Source organism: Chinchilla lanigera, unplaced genomic scaffold (genome assembly GCF_000276665.1).
Source record: "Chinchilla lanigera isolate Chin_1 unplaced genomic scaffold, ChiLan1.0 scaffold00188, whole genome shotgun sequence".
NCBI lineage: Eukaryota > Metazoa > Chordata > Mammalia > Rodentia > Chinchillidae > Chinchilla > Chinchilla lanigera.
The window spans coordinates 326982-346122 of NW_004955589.1; the positions used below are offsets into that span (position 1 = coordinate 326982).

The 19141-nt window shown below is 40.4% G+C and overlaps 1 protein-coding gene across 1 annotated transcript; it reads left to right on the top strand.

Moving 5' to 3' along the window:
- The first annotated feature begins 8938 nt into the window (after positions 1 to 8938).
- Tchhl1 (trichohyalin-like 1) lies at positions 8939 to 16225 on the top strand. Its single transcript, XM_005414583.1, has 3 exons — positions 8939 to 9076; positions 9617 to 11867; positions 16080 to 16225. Exons 1-3 carry the CDS (start codon positions 8939 to 8941, stop codon positions 16223 to 16225), a joined length of 2535 nt encoding a protein of 844 aa, XP_005414640.1.
- The last annotated feature ends 2916 nt before the right edge of the window (positions 16226 to 19141 follow it).

A 19141-nucleotide genomic window follows, 5' to 3' on the forward strand; every position in this document is an offset into this window, starting at 1 on the left:
CCCCCCCATTATTATGTTATCCTTCTTTTACTCTTTAAAATTAAAAAAGAAAATCCCTGGAAAAGACGGGTCCCCTGGGCAACCCACTCAGGAGCCCCATTTTGTCTCTCTCTCTCTCTCTGACAGAAGCTTTCTTTCCCTTAATAAATATATTCTGTTCTTAACCTCCATTGTTCCTAAAATTCATCCTTCAATTTTAGAGAATACAAACTTGTCCCAGATACCTTTCAGGTTGGAAGTTTCTATTTTCCTATATCAACTGGGATTACAAACATACACCACCATGCCCAGTTTAATATTCCCATTAATATTACCGCTAATTTCTGACCCTGGCCTGTTTAGAAAGATTATAAGATAAAGTTTAAGCAGCAATGATTTGCTAACATCTTTGTCTGCTTTTCTAGACTATCAAAAGATGACCATTTGTCAAACAGAAAATCTCATTTCCTTTCTCTCCTTTACATTAGTTAAGGTGAGACTCTTGGTCCCTGGCTAGGCAGCATCAATGCCCATCTTTGGCCTGAAACAGCTGCACAAAGACAGATATTTGGTCCTTCCACTGACCCCACAAGAAAAAGTGATCATAGTCTCAGAGGTGGGGGAAATGAGGTAGTATAGAAGAAATAAAAAATTGGTAGGAAGTGGACAAAGAAAATCATAATTTTAAAATTAAAATCTGCAGCTTCCGAACAGAAGCCCAGTTTAACTTTTTTTTCCTTTGTCCCACAACACCTAAGGAACCTGGGAAGTTCCTTATACCTGCTAATGGGTTCACTCATTCCCTTTTTACTTGAAATGGGCCTCTTTTACCTGTGAATAAATCACTTATTCATCTGTAAATTGTGATTTCCCCTATGAATAGGTCATTATCTTACTACAAGTGGGTCATTTTCCCCCACCCACAAATCCAAGACCAAGACTACAGATTAGTAAAGACCATATGTTTCCACCACCAAAAAGACACAAAGATTCCCACTTCCATTATCTTTCTGTGATAGTCCCCCCAACACACACACTAAACCAAGACCACAGATTTCCATCACCTAAAACACACAGATTCTCAGTTCCAAATGTGCAGCATTTCACATCACAATACTCCCCTCTTAACTCTGTCCTAAAATTTCTATGTAATGAATCCTTCCAAAGCCTCTAAAAAAGACAGAGAAATGGAAATTCTTGATCTGCTGAAAGATAAAAACAGGTAAAACTCTTGAAGACATAAGCGTAGGAAAAGACTATCTGAACGGAATCCCAAAGACACAAGATAAAGTACCAAAAATCAACAAATGGATCATATATAAGCTATAAGTAAATACTTCCCTTACACTGACCACTCCGTGCAATAGCACAGGTTGTGTTAAAGAACTCTGGTGCTTCTGTAAATCTACTTGTGGTTTATTTCCTGAGTAGTGTGGACTCAGAAGGTCTTGTAAATCCACTGGAGATTCTTATCCTGAATAGTGTAGAGAGAGCAATAATTTTAAAAGAAAGAGCAATAAACACTAGGAGCTGTTATCCCTTGTTGTGGCATGTATCTAGATGCTCCTGCAAAGCCTCATGCGCTCCTGGGTGGAGACTGTCAGAGCTGCTTGGATCTAGGGGTGCGATGCTGGGTTGAAGGGTGTGTGTTACTAAATTAGTCCATTGATTGAAATCAGCATAATTTTGGTGTGGCTGAATAGATTTACTGAAGACAGAAGTCCCATCCTAGGTGTGGCTGGCACTACCAAAAAGGGTTCTACCCTGAATGGCATAAAGGGGATAGGCAGTCTTGCTTATAGCTGCTTTGTTGCTTGCTGCCTTCTGCCTTCCCTCGCATGAACTGTTGGTCCTGTGATGCCCCTCTGCCATGCCACCTTGCCTTGGAGCCAGCCAACTACGGACTGAAACCTCTACAAACATGAACTGAGATAAATCTTTCCTCTTTTAACTTGTGGGTGTTGGGTATTTTGTCTCAGCAACAAGAAAAGTAACTAAGACATTGCTGAAGTTTTCCCAAGATCTACTGATGTTATTGCCAATGAAGCAATAACAGAGAACATCACCTAGGAGTGTCTCCTGATGGCATCTGGCACAAGCTGGTGTCAAACAGCACCAGCCAGCAGTGGCAGAGACCAGCAGCCAACAGTGTCTACTGTTGGCATCCAGTATTAACTGGTGTCAACTTGTGGCATCAGGTTGACCAGCTGAGTTATACTTTGCCAATTCGTGATTTCTATCTGAATTGAGCAAAAGAATCTTCAACTGATTGGCAACAAAGGTACAAGACAAACATGTGAGGGTTCAGTACTGTTCACAAGCTACCCTGAGACTGTCACATCTACCTCTGTGTCATTGGGAGACAGAGGTGCCCAGTGGTGAGCAAGTGATGAGTGAGGAAACAGTCTTCTATTTCAGGGCAATGTTTTGACTCATACAAGATCTAGAAAGTGCAATGAATCCCAAGCAAGTGCCCAGAGCTGAAACAATATTTTCATCAAAATGCAACAAGTACCAGTCTTGAGAAGTCCTGAAGCCAACAAGTACGGTAGTATGACTAAATGGCTGCAGGCTGCAGATTCTCTCCATGCCCCCAAGTGCTATAACAGAGATAGTTTTCCTGCAGCACCAATATAGGTGGAGCACCATCTATAGTAGACACCTTATCTCTTGGTCAATCTTTTAGCTGGTCAACAAATATTGCTAGAACATGTACTACAGTCTAGATTGTCTCCTAACTGGTGACACAGTCCTGCCTTCAAGAAGATTCCATTTAGCATTTCTAGGAAGGTTGTTCAATTTCTTTAGGGAAGAGTCACTTGAGATTTTGCTAGGGAGTTTAGGTAGTCAATGCCCAGAAGTCTGTGCTCTATGCTGTCAAGTGAAGGAAGGAAATAGAGACCACTGAATATGCCCTTTGTACAAACCTTCTGTCACTGTTCCTATTTGTAGCCTCACTTCTCATTCACTTCTACCACACCTGCTAATTCTGAGTCAAGCCCTTCTCCAGGTTCTGGCTGCCACGACCTATGCAGCCAGCGGGGTCCTGAGGGGGTACAATGGTAGGTTAAGAAAAAACTAGACACATAATAAAAGTAAGCTGAGACTGAGTGAGACCTGGCCCCTCTGATGGAGAAGAAGTGACAAAGTAGCATGGTTTGCATGTTTATTTACACACAGTAAAGAGGGAGGAAGTACTTGACAGAGTCAGAAGTGCAAGGTCTCAGTGTTTTGCTGAGAATATTCAAAGCAAAACATTCTCAGAGCTATCTGCGCTATAGTTAACAGGGAGGAACACCAAGGCCAGATACTTGCTGGACTGGCTTTGCTCTAGTCCCAAGGAATTCACCGACCTCTAGCTCAGCCACGGCTCAGCCACTTCACACATCTGGCAGTCAGGTTTACTTCAACTCCCATGCCCTCAACACAGGCCAGCTTGTGCCTTTCTCCAGCTGAGTCCAACATGCACACTGAACTATCCACTTCCCACTTTCTATACCTGTAGTGAAATTTCACAGATATGATTCTCCTCCAGCTCTCTTCATAATTCTAGTATTATTTCTTTTTATACATTGATACTTTATTTTAGAGAATCTGAGGAGGAACATTAAGAATATACATTGGCTCTGAGCAAACTCCTATGACTTTTATGATAATCTTTTTAAATAATAAAAATATAAATATAAGCTGAAGCCATCACTTTGTTGCTAAATTTTCCAGTATTTTAAACATTAAAAATTGATTTATTAATTCTTCTGGGAAAATATCCACAAGGGGAACAGCTGGGTTAAATAGGACCTCTAATAATAATTTTTTGAGGAATCTCCAGACTGATTTCTAAAGTGGTGTCACCAGTGTACATTGCCACCAACAGTGGAGAAGTGTTTCTTTTTCCCCATAGCCCCTCAAACATTTGTTGATGATTGATTTATTGATGATAGCCATTCTTACTGGGGTAAGATGCAATCTCAGTGTTGTTTTAATTTTCATCTCTCAAATGACTAATGATTTTTTTTTTCTTTTTGAGTTTTCTTCTGGTACCAGGAACCAAACTCATGGCCTTGTGCTTGCCAGGCAGGCGCTGTACTGTTGAGCTAAATCCCCAGCCCCAACTAATGATGTTGAACATTTTTTCATATATTTATTTGCCACTTCTATTTCTTCATCTGAGAAGTATCTATTCATCTCAAATACCCATTTTTGGAATGGCTCTTTGAATTTGGGGGGTCTTTTTTTTTCAGTTCTTTATATGTTCTAGATATAAGTCCTTTGTCTGAGGGACAGTTAGCTAAAATGTTTCCCCACTCTATGGGTTGTCTTTTCACTCTATTAGTGATTTCTTTTGATGTACAAAAGCTTTTTAATAGGATGAGATCCCATTTGTTGATTCTTTAAAGTGTTTCCCACGCAGTTTCGGTTTTGTTGATGAAGTCTGTGCCTACCCCTACATCTTCAAGATTTTGACCTACTTTCTCTTCCAGTAGATTTATTGTTGCTATTTTAATATTTAAATCTTTGATCCATTATGTCTTTAGTTTAGTGCATGGTGATAGACATGTCTAGTTTTCATCTTTAGCATATAGAAAGCCAGTTTTTATCAGACTGCAGCAATATATGTGCACCCATGTTTATAACAGCACAATTTGTCATAGTATTTTTTTTTTTTTTTTTTTTTTTTTTTTTTTTTGGTTTTTCTCCGGTACTGGGAACTGAACTCACGACCTTGCGCTTGCCAGGCAGGTGTTTTGCTGCTGAGCTAAATCCCCAGCCCCTTGTCATAGTATAATCTTGAAAATAACCCAAATACCCATCAACTGAGGAGTGGATAAAAAAGATGTGGTGGTTTTATACAATGGAGTATTACTCAGCTATCAAGAAAGATAAACTTGAGGTTTTTATAGGTAAATGGATACAGCTAGAGACCATACTCATAAGTGAAATAAATCAGACCCACATGTGTGAACATCATATTGTCTCCCTAGTGTAAGAACCTGAAAGAGTAGATAAAATCTGAAAGGTACAATAGATAATGTGAAAGGGAAACAAACTGCTCAAAAGGAAAGAACAACTGGGATGAAGGAAAAGAAAAAGAAAGAAAGAAGGAAGCAAATATATATATATGATAACTACAATAACTGTACTACTCATTTCTATTGGTCTATTGAAAGTAACAGTTAATGTTTAATTGTTTGATCAATCCTGCATCCCTATATCCAGTAATCTGAGCAACTGCTTTGAGATAACAATATGTAACACAACAGCCATTCTTAATTTCCTATCATCTTGTTTTAAAATTCTGTGTCATTTTTGCTGTTTTATGTTGTTTTGTTTTTGTCTTTGTTTTCATTATTTTGTTTTTGTTCTTTTCTCTTTCAAATAAAAAAAATTCAGGAATTTGAAATATTTTTAAAATAACCAAAAAAATGATTTATTGGCCATTCTTTCACAAAGTAGCCATCATATGGGTTTCATCAGAACCCTCAATTTAAGACTTTAGTTGTGACCTGTGAGAAGTAATAGGCTCTTAAAGATAGTTCTATTATAATCAACCTCTTTTCATTGTGCTCTTTCTTTTTCTTTGCTTCCTTTCCCACTCGTTTCTGTATCATACACATATAATATTAGAGAGGAGGTAACATCAAAGAGGGATTTTTCCAAATATCTGCTAGAAGCAAAAGAAAGGGGAATCAGGGTCTTCTCTTTGGTACTGCTAGAGTTGTTTCTGGCTTATTCTTCTACAGTTTAAATACAATCTAGATAAAACACAAGATAGACAGCAATCTTCTTCCATCTTCTGCCATCCCTCTGAGTCACTACCCACCCAGCACATGGGCATTAATTAAATGATCTTAAGTAAACACTGAAAAAGTAGGAGGACCTATAAATGAGCTTGGGAGTCAGCCCTTACTTTGTTTAGAGATAGGGCAAGATCCACCTCTGACTTTTTAAATAGGGTCTATAACAAAATACTAGCGACATTTAAAGTTGGGAGAGTCCTGTGCTTTTCACTATGACCCTGTCTGATCTCTTCCCACAGCACAATTCCTCCTGTAACCCAGCCAATGAATAGTGATCCAGCCTCTACATGGACAGTTCTGGTGACAGAGATGTCATTGCTTTAGGAACAGTACATATGGTCAGACAACACTACTCATCAGAAAGTTCTTTATTAGATAGTCTTCTTTCTAGAAAATCTTAAACATTAAATTTTAGCTGTATCCTCTGGCATTACACAGAATAAGGAACTCAAGCTAATGGAAAGAGATGGGCTGAAAGATGGGTTCCTGAGATATTTCAATTCTGAATCCTGGCTCTACCATTTACTAGGTAAACATCTATAGGCAAATTGCTCTCTTAAACTAAGAGATTTAACTTTCTTATCTGTTAACAGAGAAAAACAAGTACCTAGAAGGGCCCAGGATTGTCCATGTAAAGCACCTGACATGTCATGAGTGTTCGATGAACATTAGTTCCTTTCTCTTCCATACCCATGAAAATCATTCTCATATTTAAATGTAGTTATTTATTTCTGCCCTAAGTCTTTCTTTCCAGTTCAGCCCAAACATATGCATTTTCTTCTTAAGACTGACCTGTGAGCTCCAAGGCAGAGATATATAATTTATTCAACTCTCAATACCCCAGCAACTGGCAGAGTTTTGGTACTGGGGGAGGGGGATGTTAACTAATCAGAATTAAGATGATGGCCCTCTTATGTCAATCCCAATTTTTTTTTTGGTACTAGGAGTCAAACTCAGAACTTGGGCTTGCCAGGCAGATTCTGTGCCACTGAACTATATCCCCAGCTCCCAATCCCAATTCTCAGCAGAAGTCTTCTCCCCTTTTAGGAAGATACTGAGAAACTGTATATAGATGTAAATTATCAGAGTAGATCTCCCAGATCCCCTCTTCAGTTATCTTGTGCTTGTTTTGATTATCTAGAAACTCAGAACAAGGTGGCTGCTCAACAATATATCCTTTAGCCTCAGTTTTCTAATTTAATTACCACCACCTTTTCTATCTTCTTCAATTTGGTCTTTATCTTTTACACTCATTTCCATGATCGGTTGTATATTTCTTACATCCTTTGAAAAAGAGGAACAAGTGTTTTAAAACATATTCTACTGTCCTGTTAAACACCTAAGGAAACCACTGAATCTAATTCTCCTATCAAAAATGCTGTACTAAGACAGACTCAGATCTATGAGGTAACAAAAGCATTTTCCCATTCAGCATCTCACATTCAACTTCTGTCCTCATCTCAGCTTTTATGTCTCCCTTTCTCCATTATAGAGAGAACACAGCAATATGGATGTTCATTTCAAGCTCCTTGCATTATAAAAATGCCTTTTAAAAGCAGATTTTTAAAGTAGCACATCGTAAGTAAGCAAGATTTTGCATACCCAGCAAGACATTTTTCCCCTAACTGCCTCTGGGGAAGGAGAACAACATTAAAATAGCTGAATCAACTGGTATCTCCACTTTTGTCAATGACTAACTGGGGCCTTTATTTTTAAATACATGTTAGACGCCCATCTCTCATGGTTAGGTCAAATCCAGGCCATCCTGCAGGCAGAATCAGATGACCTCTGCGGCTCTACCAGCCCTATGACCTGCCAAATAGAAATGTAATTGTGTCCTCAGGTTAAAAAAAAAAAGGGAAACAAAAAACCACCACTCTGAAGCCCAGAAGATGTCTCAAAACTATAATGTGCAAAAGCCAGTAAATGAAACAGAAATTCCTAAAAAAAGTAAAAAGAAATTCCTTTACCACTCCTTTCAATGAGTCAGAAGCTAAAGATGAGAGCTGCTTTACAAAGGAAATAAAAATAAGACAAGCCAGGAACCAACAAGGAGGGGAGATAGGGTTGGTGATGATGAATCAGGTCATTAGACCCAGAGGGTGTCTCCTTCTTAAGTGTGCAATTAGGACCTCAATAAAAGGCTCCAGCATCTATCACTGGCTCACAGCCTGCTGCCACACATTCTGCTGGCTCTTGCTCCTGAATAAGGTAAGTCTCATAGATGACCTGCTTGAGCATACTCAGGATCTCAGTTGCAGCTTTGCCTAAATATGAGGTTGTGACAGTGGTTCAGAAAAAATACACTCTAAGTCAGCCTCAGTTCATAATACTAAACTGGGAATCCAGGCATCCAAAATGCATTCTTTTCTTATGGAATTTCTTCATTTTCTTTGCTAAAAAATATAAGCTGTTTGGATGACATAGACATGAATATTATTTAATAAAACACAGACTCAAATTTATATTAAAAAGAAATCCTAGAATCATTTAAATGATGGGTAATGACTGAGGAGTCTGCACTTTGTTTTACCAGTGAGTTCACTTCTTTTCCTAGCAGAGGAGGTTAGATCTATTCAAGATAGGAAGTAAGCAGGTGGGCACTCCAGAAGGACTGATCTCCCTGGCTTCATTGGTTTTTTTGTTTTGTTTTGTTTTTGTTTTTGTTTTTTTTTCTGGTACCAGGAATCGAACTCACTACCTTGCGCTTGCCAGGCAGGCGCTGTGCCTCTGAGCTAAATCCCCAGCCCCCTCCCTGGCTTCATCTGTACATCACAATACTTACATTTCAGTGCAAGTGTAAGTGCAATACTTACACTTTTCTTGCAATAAACTGTTGTCTGAACACATGAATATTGCTATTTACTGAAAACTTTTCTGTTGTCTGAACACATGAATATTGCTGTTTACTGCAAGGTAGGGTGAAATGTCTCTTCTGCAGTATATACACCTGTGATACAGCTCATCTACCACAATGTCCACTGAAAAACTAAATTACTCCTGGAGTTCAGATACAGTATTCTAAGACAGCAGCTGATGCAAGTGGAGTTCGCGTAGGAACAGAAAAAAAAAGATAATCTTGGTATCTCTTTCCTGCAGGACCTCTGCTGGGAAATGAACTATTTTTCTTCTTTCTCACAGCCTCCCCTGAGTTTGTAAAGATGCCTGGGCTTCTGAGAGCTGTCCTCTGCATAATTGAGGCATTCCACAAGTATGCCAGAGAGGATGAGGACAAGGCGACGCTGACCTGCAGAGAGTTGAAACAGCTCCTTCAGGGCGAGATTGGGGTCTTTCTTCAGGTGAGGTGTTCACAGAATTCTAGAAATTCTTCCCCACTTACCACTTCCACATAACCCAAAAGAGAGGCATCGGGATCTTTGCCCATTTTACACTTGGTTGTCAGTTCTCAGCACTTGCTGACTTTTGAAAAAAAATTTCAGTATCATTTCCTTAACCTATGCAGTTACTTAGTCCCCCGAGCAAATGAAATTTTCATTACTGGGACTATTGCTTCAGCAAAGTAGGCTTTTCAGTGGAGTCATAAACCACTATGCATCTAATTACAGCTCACAAGTGGTGTAAATGCACCTTAGTCATTGCCCTCGGGTGAAATGACACCAAGAGCCAATAAATTCTTACTGATTTGAGGAAGTTCATACATTCTTGAGGAATGGGATTCTTAGGATGGGGAAGTAACTCAGAGGTAGAGTACTTGCCTAGCATAAGTAAGCCCCTGAGTTTGATATCTACCACCAATGGATAAAAGAATTCTTATAGGTATTCATGCAAGACATTTGACCACATATGAATAAGCTATTGTTCACTGTGTTTTCATGCAGCCACATGTCATTCATGCTGTGCAGAGACACCTGAATCTTCTGGATATTGACAATGATGGTACCATCAATTTTGATGAATTTGTTCTTGCAATCTTCAGCTTATTGAACCTCTGTTATCTTGACATACAATCATTACTAAATTCAGAACCAAGAAAGGAATCTAAGTCAGAAAAGGGGAAGACAAATAATGTGCATCTTCAGGGAATCACAAGAAATGATCAGCAAATGACAGGAACTCTGCCAACTCAAGAAAAAGTGTTGCTTCCTTCTGGAATAGCATCATCATTCCAACTCAGCCACAAAGAAAGTGAGGCCATTGGGAACAATAAAGTGAACCCAAGGGAAGACAAGACTCATAACCTGCCGAGAGAAGCATCTGAGTACCTGGAAGGAGTTGAACGGAGCCAAGAAGTGGCTCAAGATGTACCAGCAACAGAAGACAAAAGAGCCAGAATTAAGAGAAATAAACCATTAACAGGATCAGAACAGACTAGCTGTCCTGCAAAGCCAATCCCCAAAGAGGGAGCTAAACCAGTCAGGAGGCCAAGTGGTAGCAAGACAAATGACAGATTTGAAGAACAGAAAGAAAACTTAAAACTACAAGAAATAATGCAGAGGCCTCCAGATCAGGAAGCTGCACCAGAAAAGAGTATTAAAGGCCACTCTAAACCACAAGAACCACCCCTGCAAGGTGAAGATGAACCCAGGTCAGAGTGTGCTGACCCACTAGAAGCTGCTACAAGGAAACCATCTCAGACACAGAAATCAGCTAATCCTGAAGATGACAGAATATCAGAGGCTCCAGAACCAAGAAAGAATGTTGATAGGACATCACCTGAGACTAAGGATAGAGATGAACCTGAGGATTATGGTAAAACATCTGATACCCAAGAATCACCAGCACAGGAAAAAGAACATGAAATAAAGGACCTACCAGCCCAAGGTGATAACAAAGATATTTCAGAAACCCCTGATATTAGAGCTGAAAGGAAAGAAAGTAGAGGCCTTGAGGCACATGGACCAGCATGGCAGAAAGAGTGTGAGAAGAAAACTCAGCCTTCAGTCCTGGAAGCCCAAACACAGGATAGAAAGGATCAGGAACTCCAAAGATCATCCAAACAAAAAGATGCAGAAAAAGATTCTGAGACACCAGATCTAAGCACAGAAGAAAGAAATCAAAATTGCCCTAAAACCGGAGGCACATCAGCCCCAGCAGAAGAGGTAAAACACACTGAGGAGGGTACAGCACCAGCATTTGTGAACAGCAAAAATACCCCTGCTGCCAGAAGGACAGCAGGAGCAAGAGAAAGAACCCAAGAGTCAGCTCCACTTGAGCGGCAGTCTGAAGGAGAAAACAGCAGGGCCACCAAGCCTTGTGACAAGGCAATTGGAGAGGAAGACGGCTACAAGGGGGAGGATCCTGAGGCCCCCACTGCACTGAATAGCAAGGGATCTTGTGAAACTCGCAAGAGTCTGGTTCCAGAGGACGGTGACAGAAGCTCAGAGACAAGTAAACTACGTGTGCAAGGGGATTCCAAGAGTCAGGCACACCCACACAAAGGGTCTGTGCAAGGAAGTCACCTTAATGGCCCAGATCTCTGGAAGCACGGAGCGCCAGGTGAGAACAGGGCACAGGAAGCAGCGGTGGTGTTAGTGAGGGAAGAAGGCGTACGCCTCCTAGAGGGACAGGAACAGCCCTCCAGAGTACAGCTCAAGAGTCACAGCACAGGAACCAAAAGTCCGGATGCAGCTGTGGAGCCCAGTGGACCCCTAGAGTTACAGAAGTCCACAACAAAAGGCAAAAATCGAAAATCCCTGCAGTCAGAAGTCCCAGGAGGCCTGGATACCAACTTCACTGTAACACAGCTCCCCAAAAAGGGAGGCAGCAGAAAACAGCTGAAGACCCAGGGCCCAACGACCAAAGGCGAAGAAGAGGATAGAGCACCAAAGATCCAGGAAATTCTCTTTAAAAGTCCAGGAGAGGACAAGTCACCCTTCCACAAGACACACCTTGAGGCAGAGGAACCAGCAACATTGGAAGAAAAGAATGTAAGTCTCTTCAAGCCAGCAGGACAAAGTGATGACCAACGAAGTCAGAGTATGATTTTGAAAAATTATGATTCTTCAATTCCTCTGCCAGGCCTTGAAGAAAGGATGCAGACAGACCAGAAGCCCTGTTCTGCGCAGAGGGATGTGATCCAATCCAGTGCACTATATCAGAGCCTGCAAGAGAAGATACAGCAGGCCAGGGGTGGTGGCTCATGCCTGTAACCCCAGCAACTCAGGAGGCTAAGGCAAAAGGGTTGCAAGTTCAAGTCCAGCCTGAGCAACTTAGGAGATCCTGCATCAAAGTAAAAAAATTTAAAGGGGTGGGGTGTAGCTCAGCAGTAAAAATGTTTGCCTAGCATATGCAAAACCCTGGTTTCCATCCTTGGTACCACAAAAAGAAAAAAAAACAAAGGAAGGAAGGAGGAGGGAGGAGATGATACAGCGGCAAACAAGCATAAAACAAGGTCAGACGGTCCAGGCATCATGCCCAGTCAAGGGCATCTGGCCCCAGTAGGACCTGTAACTGTTTCAGCCAGAGCCAAGCAGTATACCAGGGAGTTTCCACTTGATGAAGAGGACCCTGCTGATCCACAGCAAATATCAGCTGCCCAAGCCCTGGAAACAATCGGGGCTGCTCTCAAATGCCAAAATGAACTTTCCTGTGAAATCATTCACCTATCACTACAATTAGAATAATTCTTCCCACATCTTTACCAGGTACCAATTTCTTCAACTAATTCACTGGCCTTTTAAAATGTAGCAGTAGATGTAATGAGACTTTGCAATATTATCTTAATCATAAAATGCTAATTAGCTTCTTGACATTTGCTAGAAAGATTTCAAGCATATCCTAGAATTTTATTCCTTAAAATAACTTCATCTATATACTTTGAGTTTCTAAATTACCTATTCCATTGTTTTAGAAATATCTTCATAAATATGCTAATTTGTTTCATCCATAGTACTAGTTTCTTTTAGATCACTGCAAAGAAAATTTTGTGCTAATACCTGTTTCTTCCTTGTAAGTGAGAATCTTTTTTGCCAATGTCTTGCAGTCTGAGTAACTAGTTCAACGATAATGATACACGGTCTATTAACTATTGTTATTCTCTTACTATTTTGCTGTGAATTTTTGTTTTATTGTTTGATAAAATAAAAAATAATTTCAGATATGACCATAACATAAGGTAATTATGATTTTCTTGCACCTGGTTAATGTAAATTCACAAATTGTTTGATCAAGTACAGCTGAATCTATGCCTGCTATTCACCCATCCATTTATTCATTCCACAGACTTTTATAAATGCCACTCCTGACAGAACCCAGCTTCTGACTCAAATAACCTATCAGAATAATTTGAGTGGTGGCTCCCATGGCTGAAATAAAAATTCTTAAGTATGCACAATTCCATAAGAAGCTTCCATAAGTAACCAGTCATCCAATGAGTCTACTAAGCACTTGCTCATGTGGTTTCCTAGGGTTACTGAATTAAAATTAATAATAACCTGATAGTCAATGTCTTTTGTTGATTTGTTTTCTTTATTCTGATGAAGATGTGTCTTGAAGACATTGATCAAAACCAAAAATAAGCTAGTTATTTGGGGTTTAGGAAAAGACTAATTAAAAAACGGCGCTCTCGGAGCTTAGTAATGAGCCAGAAACAGTTATCTTAGCAGACCAATACCCACTGTCCCTTTTCATTCTACCCTGGAGGCTCAGTATCCTTCCACTGCAATTTGTATCTCTTCCAGAATATAAACTCTAACTATATACCTTCTCTCTGAGACATTTTCAGCAACTTTTATTCAACCTTCAAATCTAAGTGAATATTCCTACCTGAAAATAAAAAGAAGTTGTCTTAAATAAGCAAGAGACAAGAAACAATTTTGGGATTGAATCAATTATTTCACTTCACTTACATATATTCGTTAAGCGATGGCTATGGGCCAGGACCTATGGTGGACGCTGGACATTCCCAGTGAATGGAACGGTTATGGTCCCCACCTTCATAAGGGATGTAGTCCTGCATAAGCCAACTGGAAAGCCATGCAAAGCTACTCAGAGGTTAGTAGTATTATTACTTCCCTCTCCATAACTCTGCTTTTGTGACTCACCCTCTCTGAAATGTTTTTCCACTTCCTCTCTACTTTCTCAACTAATAACTGTCCTTAAAGTCCTCGAGTAAATCCTACCTCCTCTAAGAAGTTCACTCTGATCATTTAACTATGCTATTATTCATGGTCTGCACCACCCAAATTAATTCTTACTAGCTTATATTACTAATTGCTCTCCATGTGCTAATTGTTCTCCGAATGTTATTTCCCCAACTAAGCAGATTATAAACCACTAGAAAGAAGGAAGAGTTTTAATCCTCTAATGTTCAAGTATCCTTGAAGTTACTTAACTTCTCTGACTGCAGTATCTGCCTGTGTAAAATGCCATTTAACTCACAGGGCTATTGTGAAGAATTTAAAAAAATAGAAGTAGAATCCAGAATATATAGAGAATGCCTATAAGTTGAAGAATAAAATATAACCTAATCTCTTTTGTAAAAAACTAAAAGACATTAAAGGTATATGAAAAAGCTAGTGAAAATGTACCCAATCCCATTAGCTATCAGATAAATGCAGATTAAGCCAGGGGGAGGACCACTCATACCTACTAAATGTCTGAAGTTACAAAATGATAATATAAAGTGTGTGCACAGATGAAGAGCAACTAGAACTCTCATTCACAATTCCTCCCAAACAGGAAGATAAATTGATATAACAATCACTTTAGAGAATTGGAGGGTGATATCTACTATAGCTGAACATAAGCAAACTCCATGACTAAGTAATTCTGCCCCAGGTATTAACCCAAAGAGATGGACCAAGAGACATGTTCGAAGACATTCACAGCAGCACGATTTATAGCAGCCCCAAATAAAGAGAAGCTAATGGTCCACCCACTGAAAATGGACAACAATAAGTTCCACTATAATTGTGCCAAGGATTATTATACAGCAATAAAACTAAAAGAATTAAAGCCACATGCCACAATATAGAAGAACTTCATAGTTCTTCTTCAAAGTGCCAGAGGACAAGTATCTAAGAAGCAAGGACATTAGGAATAAAGGGAGACTGGAGTAGTGATTAAGAACATGGGTTCAGCAGGGTATCCTGGCACCCTCCTGTAATCCCAGCACTCAGGAGGCTGAGGCAGGAGGATCATTGTGAGTTTAAGGCCAGCCTGAGCTATAAAGTGAGTTCAAGACTAGCCTGAACTACTTAGTGAGACACTGTCTCAAAAAGACAAAAAAAAAGAACATAGGTTCAGGAGTTAGACTGTAGCCCGGGTAGACTCAGTCCTAAGTCTACTGCTCAGCTGCCGTGGGAAAGTCCCTTAACATCTCTGTGCTTTACTTCAGTGATGGTGAAACTTTTAGAGACTGAGTGCCCAAACTGCACTCAAAATCTATTTATTTATTCCAAAGTGCCAAGGCTGCAATTAAACCAGAATACTGAGGTTTTCATTTAGGAAAACACAACTCACTCATTAACATCTTTTGTCTTAAATGAAAAGCACAATAATATGCATGCCGTAGGTTCACCACCACTGCTTTTTATACCTCTGTTAAAAAAATATTGCACAAAATCTCAAGTTCACCAACTAGTCCTAAACATAGGTTAGGGACCCCTCTCTAGAGATTTCCTGAACTTCAGAATAGGAAGTCAGTTCATAGTCTACAAAAAAGCTGAGTGATCCAGAGGAGCAAAGTGACTCACATGTAGTCACTTATCCCTTGAGGGGCAGAATCAAGCCTAGCCCACAGGCCGCCTGAGTTCACAGCCCCATCTCCTTCCAATATTAGATTGTGGTTCTCGGAGCTTATTCGTTCATTGTCCATCACCAGGAGAACATTCAGGTACTGGGTCCACAAATCTAAGGAAAATACAGCTCAAAAAACAAGTAATAGTGCAAAGAAACAACTTTTCCCATCCACATTTTCCTCCCAGCCCCACTTCCCCCTGGGAAGCATCCTACCCAGTCTGTGACCTGGCCAGGCTGCTGCCTGGGATCTGAATGTACCTGCTGAAGATGGCACTGCCCTGAATAGTGCTCCCTGATCAAAGCCTCCAAAGGTGGCGGGCAGAGGCCAGTTTCCTGGAGCTAATCAGAATCAGTTCATAATTACATCTAATACCCGTTCTACTTGCCCTGCAGATCCACACAAAAGTGCACACTGCTCTCAGTCATTCCTGACGCCAATTACTCAGAGGGTGCAGCAAGTCAAGGATTCTACTAATTAAGAGGAAAATTGCCTTTAAGGCCCATCTCCTGGCAGAAAGGCATTAACTCTCCTCTGGGTGAGAGAACTTGCCACCTCATGTCCACGTCATCCTGCGTGACACTTGTTCGTCTGGTTTTCAGAGTATAAAGATCTATCCTCCACCACAGTGCTGATGGAGCCTGCGCATAGTGCCCTTGCCAATGAAGGCAGCCTCAACACTCCTGCTGGGGAATTGGATGGATGGACACTCATGAATGAGACAGAAATCCCTTCACTTATCAAATAGCCTAAATTCTGGCTGGAACTAAGTCCTAAGAAAGGTATGTAGAGAAACTGTGAGACTCTGTGCTTCAAAATTGCCTTCAAGGGGCTGGGGATTTAGCTCAGCGCCACAGCACCTGCCTGGCAAGTGCGAGGTCGTGAGTTCAATTCCCGGTACCAGAAAAAAACAAAACAAAACAAAACAAAAACCAAAAAAACAGAAAACAAAAACAAAATTGCCTTCACTAGGTTCCATGTTAGTCACATCCAAATTTCTGTTCACATCCTGGATATTTTTCAAAACTACAAGAAACAGACATGAAATTCACCAGTGCTTTGGCTGGCAAAAGACTGTAGAGAACTTTGTCCATTTCATCATAAGGTACCTATCTTTTCTGAAGTTTCCCATGAGATGCTCTATTTAAAATTCAATTCTACTAACCCTGCCACCCCTGGAACTCATTCTAGCACAGAAAAGAGAAAATACACAGATAAAAAACTATATAATATGTCAGGGGAGGTAAATGTCAGAGAGAGTAAGAAACAGAGTAAGAGCAAAGGGAGGGAGTCAGGGAAGTTGGACAGCACCTGAGCAAAGCCTGTAGAGATGAGGAAGGGGCCACAAGAGAACATTCCAGCAGAGGGAACAGCATGTGCTAAATCCCTGAAGTCAGCATATCTAGCAAGCTTAGGGAGCAAGAAAGGAGTATAGCTGGAACCTGGTGAGCAATAGTGGAGACAGAAGATGAGTTAGAGGGACTGAGAATATGGCTTGAGTGTCTTCCTCAAAAGTTCATGTGCTAGAAGCTTGGTCCACAGCATGGTGGTGAGAGGTGGTAAAGCCTTTAAGGGGTGAGCCGGTTGCAAAGCAACTGGGTCACAGGGGCATCACTCTCAAGAAGAAACTGGTGTCCTTCTGTCAGGACCAGGTCAGTTACTGTGAGAGTGGTTGCAATGAAAGACTGATGCTGGAAATGGGTCAAAGATCTAAATATTAAAACAGAAACACTAAATCTACTGGAAGAAAAAATAAACAGAAATCATGAAGACATGGGTGTAGGCAGAGACTTCATGAACAAAACTCAGACTGCACAGGAAATACTACAAATAATCAACAAATGGGATTGCACCTTATTAAAAAGCTTTGCACAGCAAAAGAAATCACCAACAGAGTGAAAAGAAAACCCAAGGAGTGGGAAAAATTATAGCCAGTTGCTCCTCAGACACAGGGCTTATATCTAGAACATATGATGAACTCAAGATATCAGGCCCCCAAAATTCAAAGACCTAACCCAAAAATGGGCATCAGAGAAGAATATACACTTCTCAGATGAAGAAATACAAATGACAAATAAATACATGAAAAAATGTTCAACATCATTGGTCATTCAAGAGATGAAAATTAAAACAACCCTGAGGTTCCATCTTACTCTAGAAAGAATGGCTATCATCAAGAAATCAACCGGTAACGAATGTTGGCAGGGAGTGTTGGTCCCACCATTGGTGGGAGTGTAGACTGGTACAACCACTGTGGAAATCTGTGTGGAGATTTCTTTAAAAACTAGGACTAGAGGTCCCATTTGACCCAGCTATTCCCCTTCTGGGTGTCTTCCCAGAACAATTGAAAACATCATACCACAGCAATATGTGTACACCCATGTTTATATCAGCACAATTTGTAATAGCTAGATCTTGGAAACAACCCAAATGCCCATCAATTGAGGAATGGATAAAAAAAGTTTTTTATATATAATGGAGTACTACTCAGCCATAAAGAAGGATGAACTTTAGACTTTTATAGGTAAATGGATGAAATTTGAGACCATGCTCATAAGTGAGATACATTATATCCACATGTGTAAACATCATATTGTCTCACTAGTATAAGAAACTGAACTAGCAAATAAGATCCAAAATATACAATAAATATTGTGAAGTGGGAAGAAACTGCTCAAAAGGAAAGAGAAACTGTGATGGGAGAAAGGAGTGAAGAAAAAAGGAAAAAATATGTATATATACACAACAGAGAAAGGTTTGTGCTAATATTGTTTAGACAATATTTCATGCTTGTAACTTGCACTCTGAGATAACAGTATGCAATGTATTAGTTATTGTTACCCTCTTATTAGCCTGTTTTGAAACTCTGGGGTTTTTTTCCTCTTTAAAAGAAAAAAGAAAAAAAAATTTAAAAATAAAATAAAATAAAATAAAAAAGAAGCCTGGCATGGTGGTGCATGCCTGTAATCCTAGCACTTGGGAGGCTGAGGCAAGAGGATCGTTGGGAGTTCAAGACCAGCCTGGGCTACAAAGTGAGCTCAAGGCCAGCCTGAACTGCATAGTGAGACCCTGTCTCAGAAAGACCAAAAATAAAATAAAATAAAATAAAATAAAATAAAATAAAAAAGAAAGACTGATGCTGGCCCCTGAACCTCACTTGTTTTTTGTCCCACCACACAGTCTCTACCTCTCACCTGAATTCCTACCATGGAGACCTCACCAGGGCTGAGCAATGCTGGCCCCATGCTCTTGAATCTCCAGAACCATGAGTTAAAGCAACCTCTCTTCTTTACAAAGCACCTAGACTCAGATATTTGCTACAGGAACAGAAAAAAGTCTAATATACTAGAGAAGGTTCCCGGGAGAAGGTGGGGCCTGGCTAGGAGAGAATGTGCCTAGCTCTTCTCTGGCCTAGGAGGGTACTGTGTATACTGAAGAAACAGAGAAAAACACAGGAAGGATGCAGTGCTTGAAAGCCTGGAGTATGAAGCCCATCTGATCTCAGATGTGATTTAATCACAAGGGAAGCCTGCGTGGTGATGAGGGCCAGCATGGAATTTCATTTCAAAAGCTGCCTGTCTTGGCCACCTCAAGAGGAACTGCCCTAAGAGGCCCCATGGGCCATGCCTTGGATGCAAAGGAGACCACTGGAGATCGGTCTGCC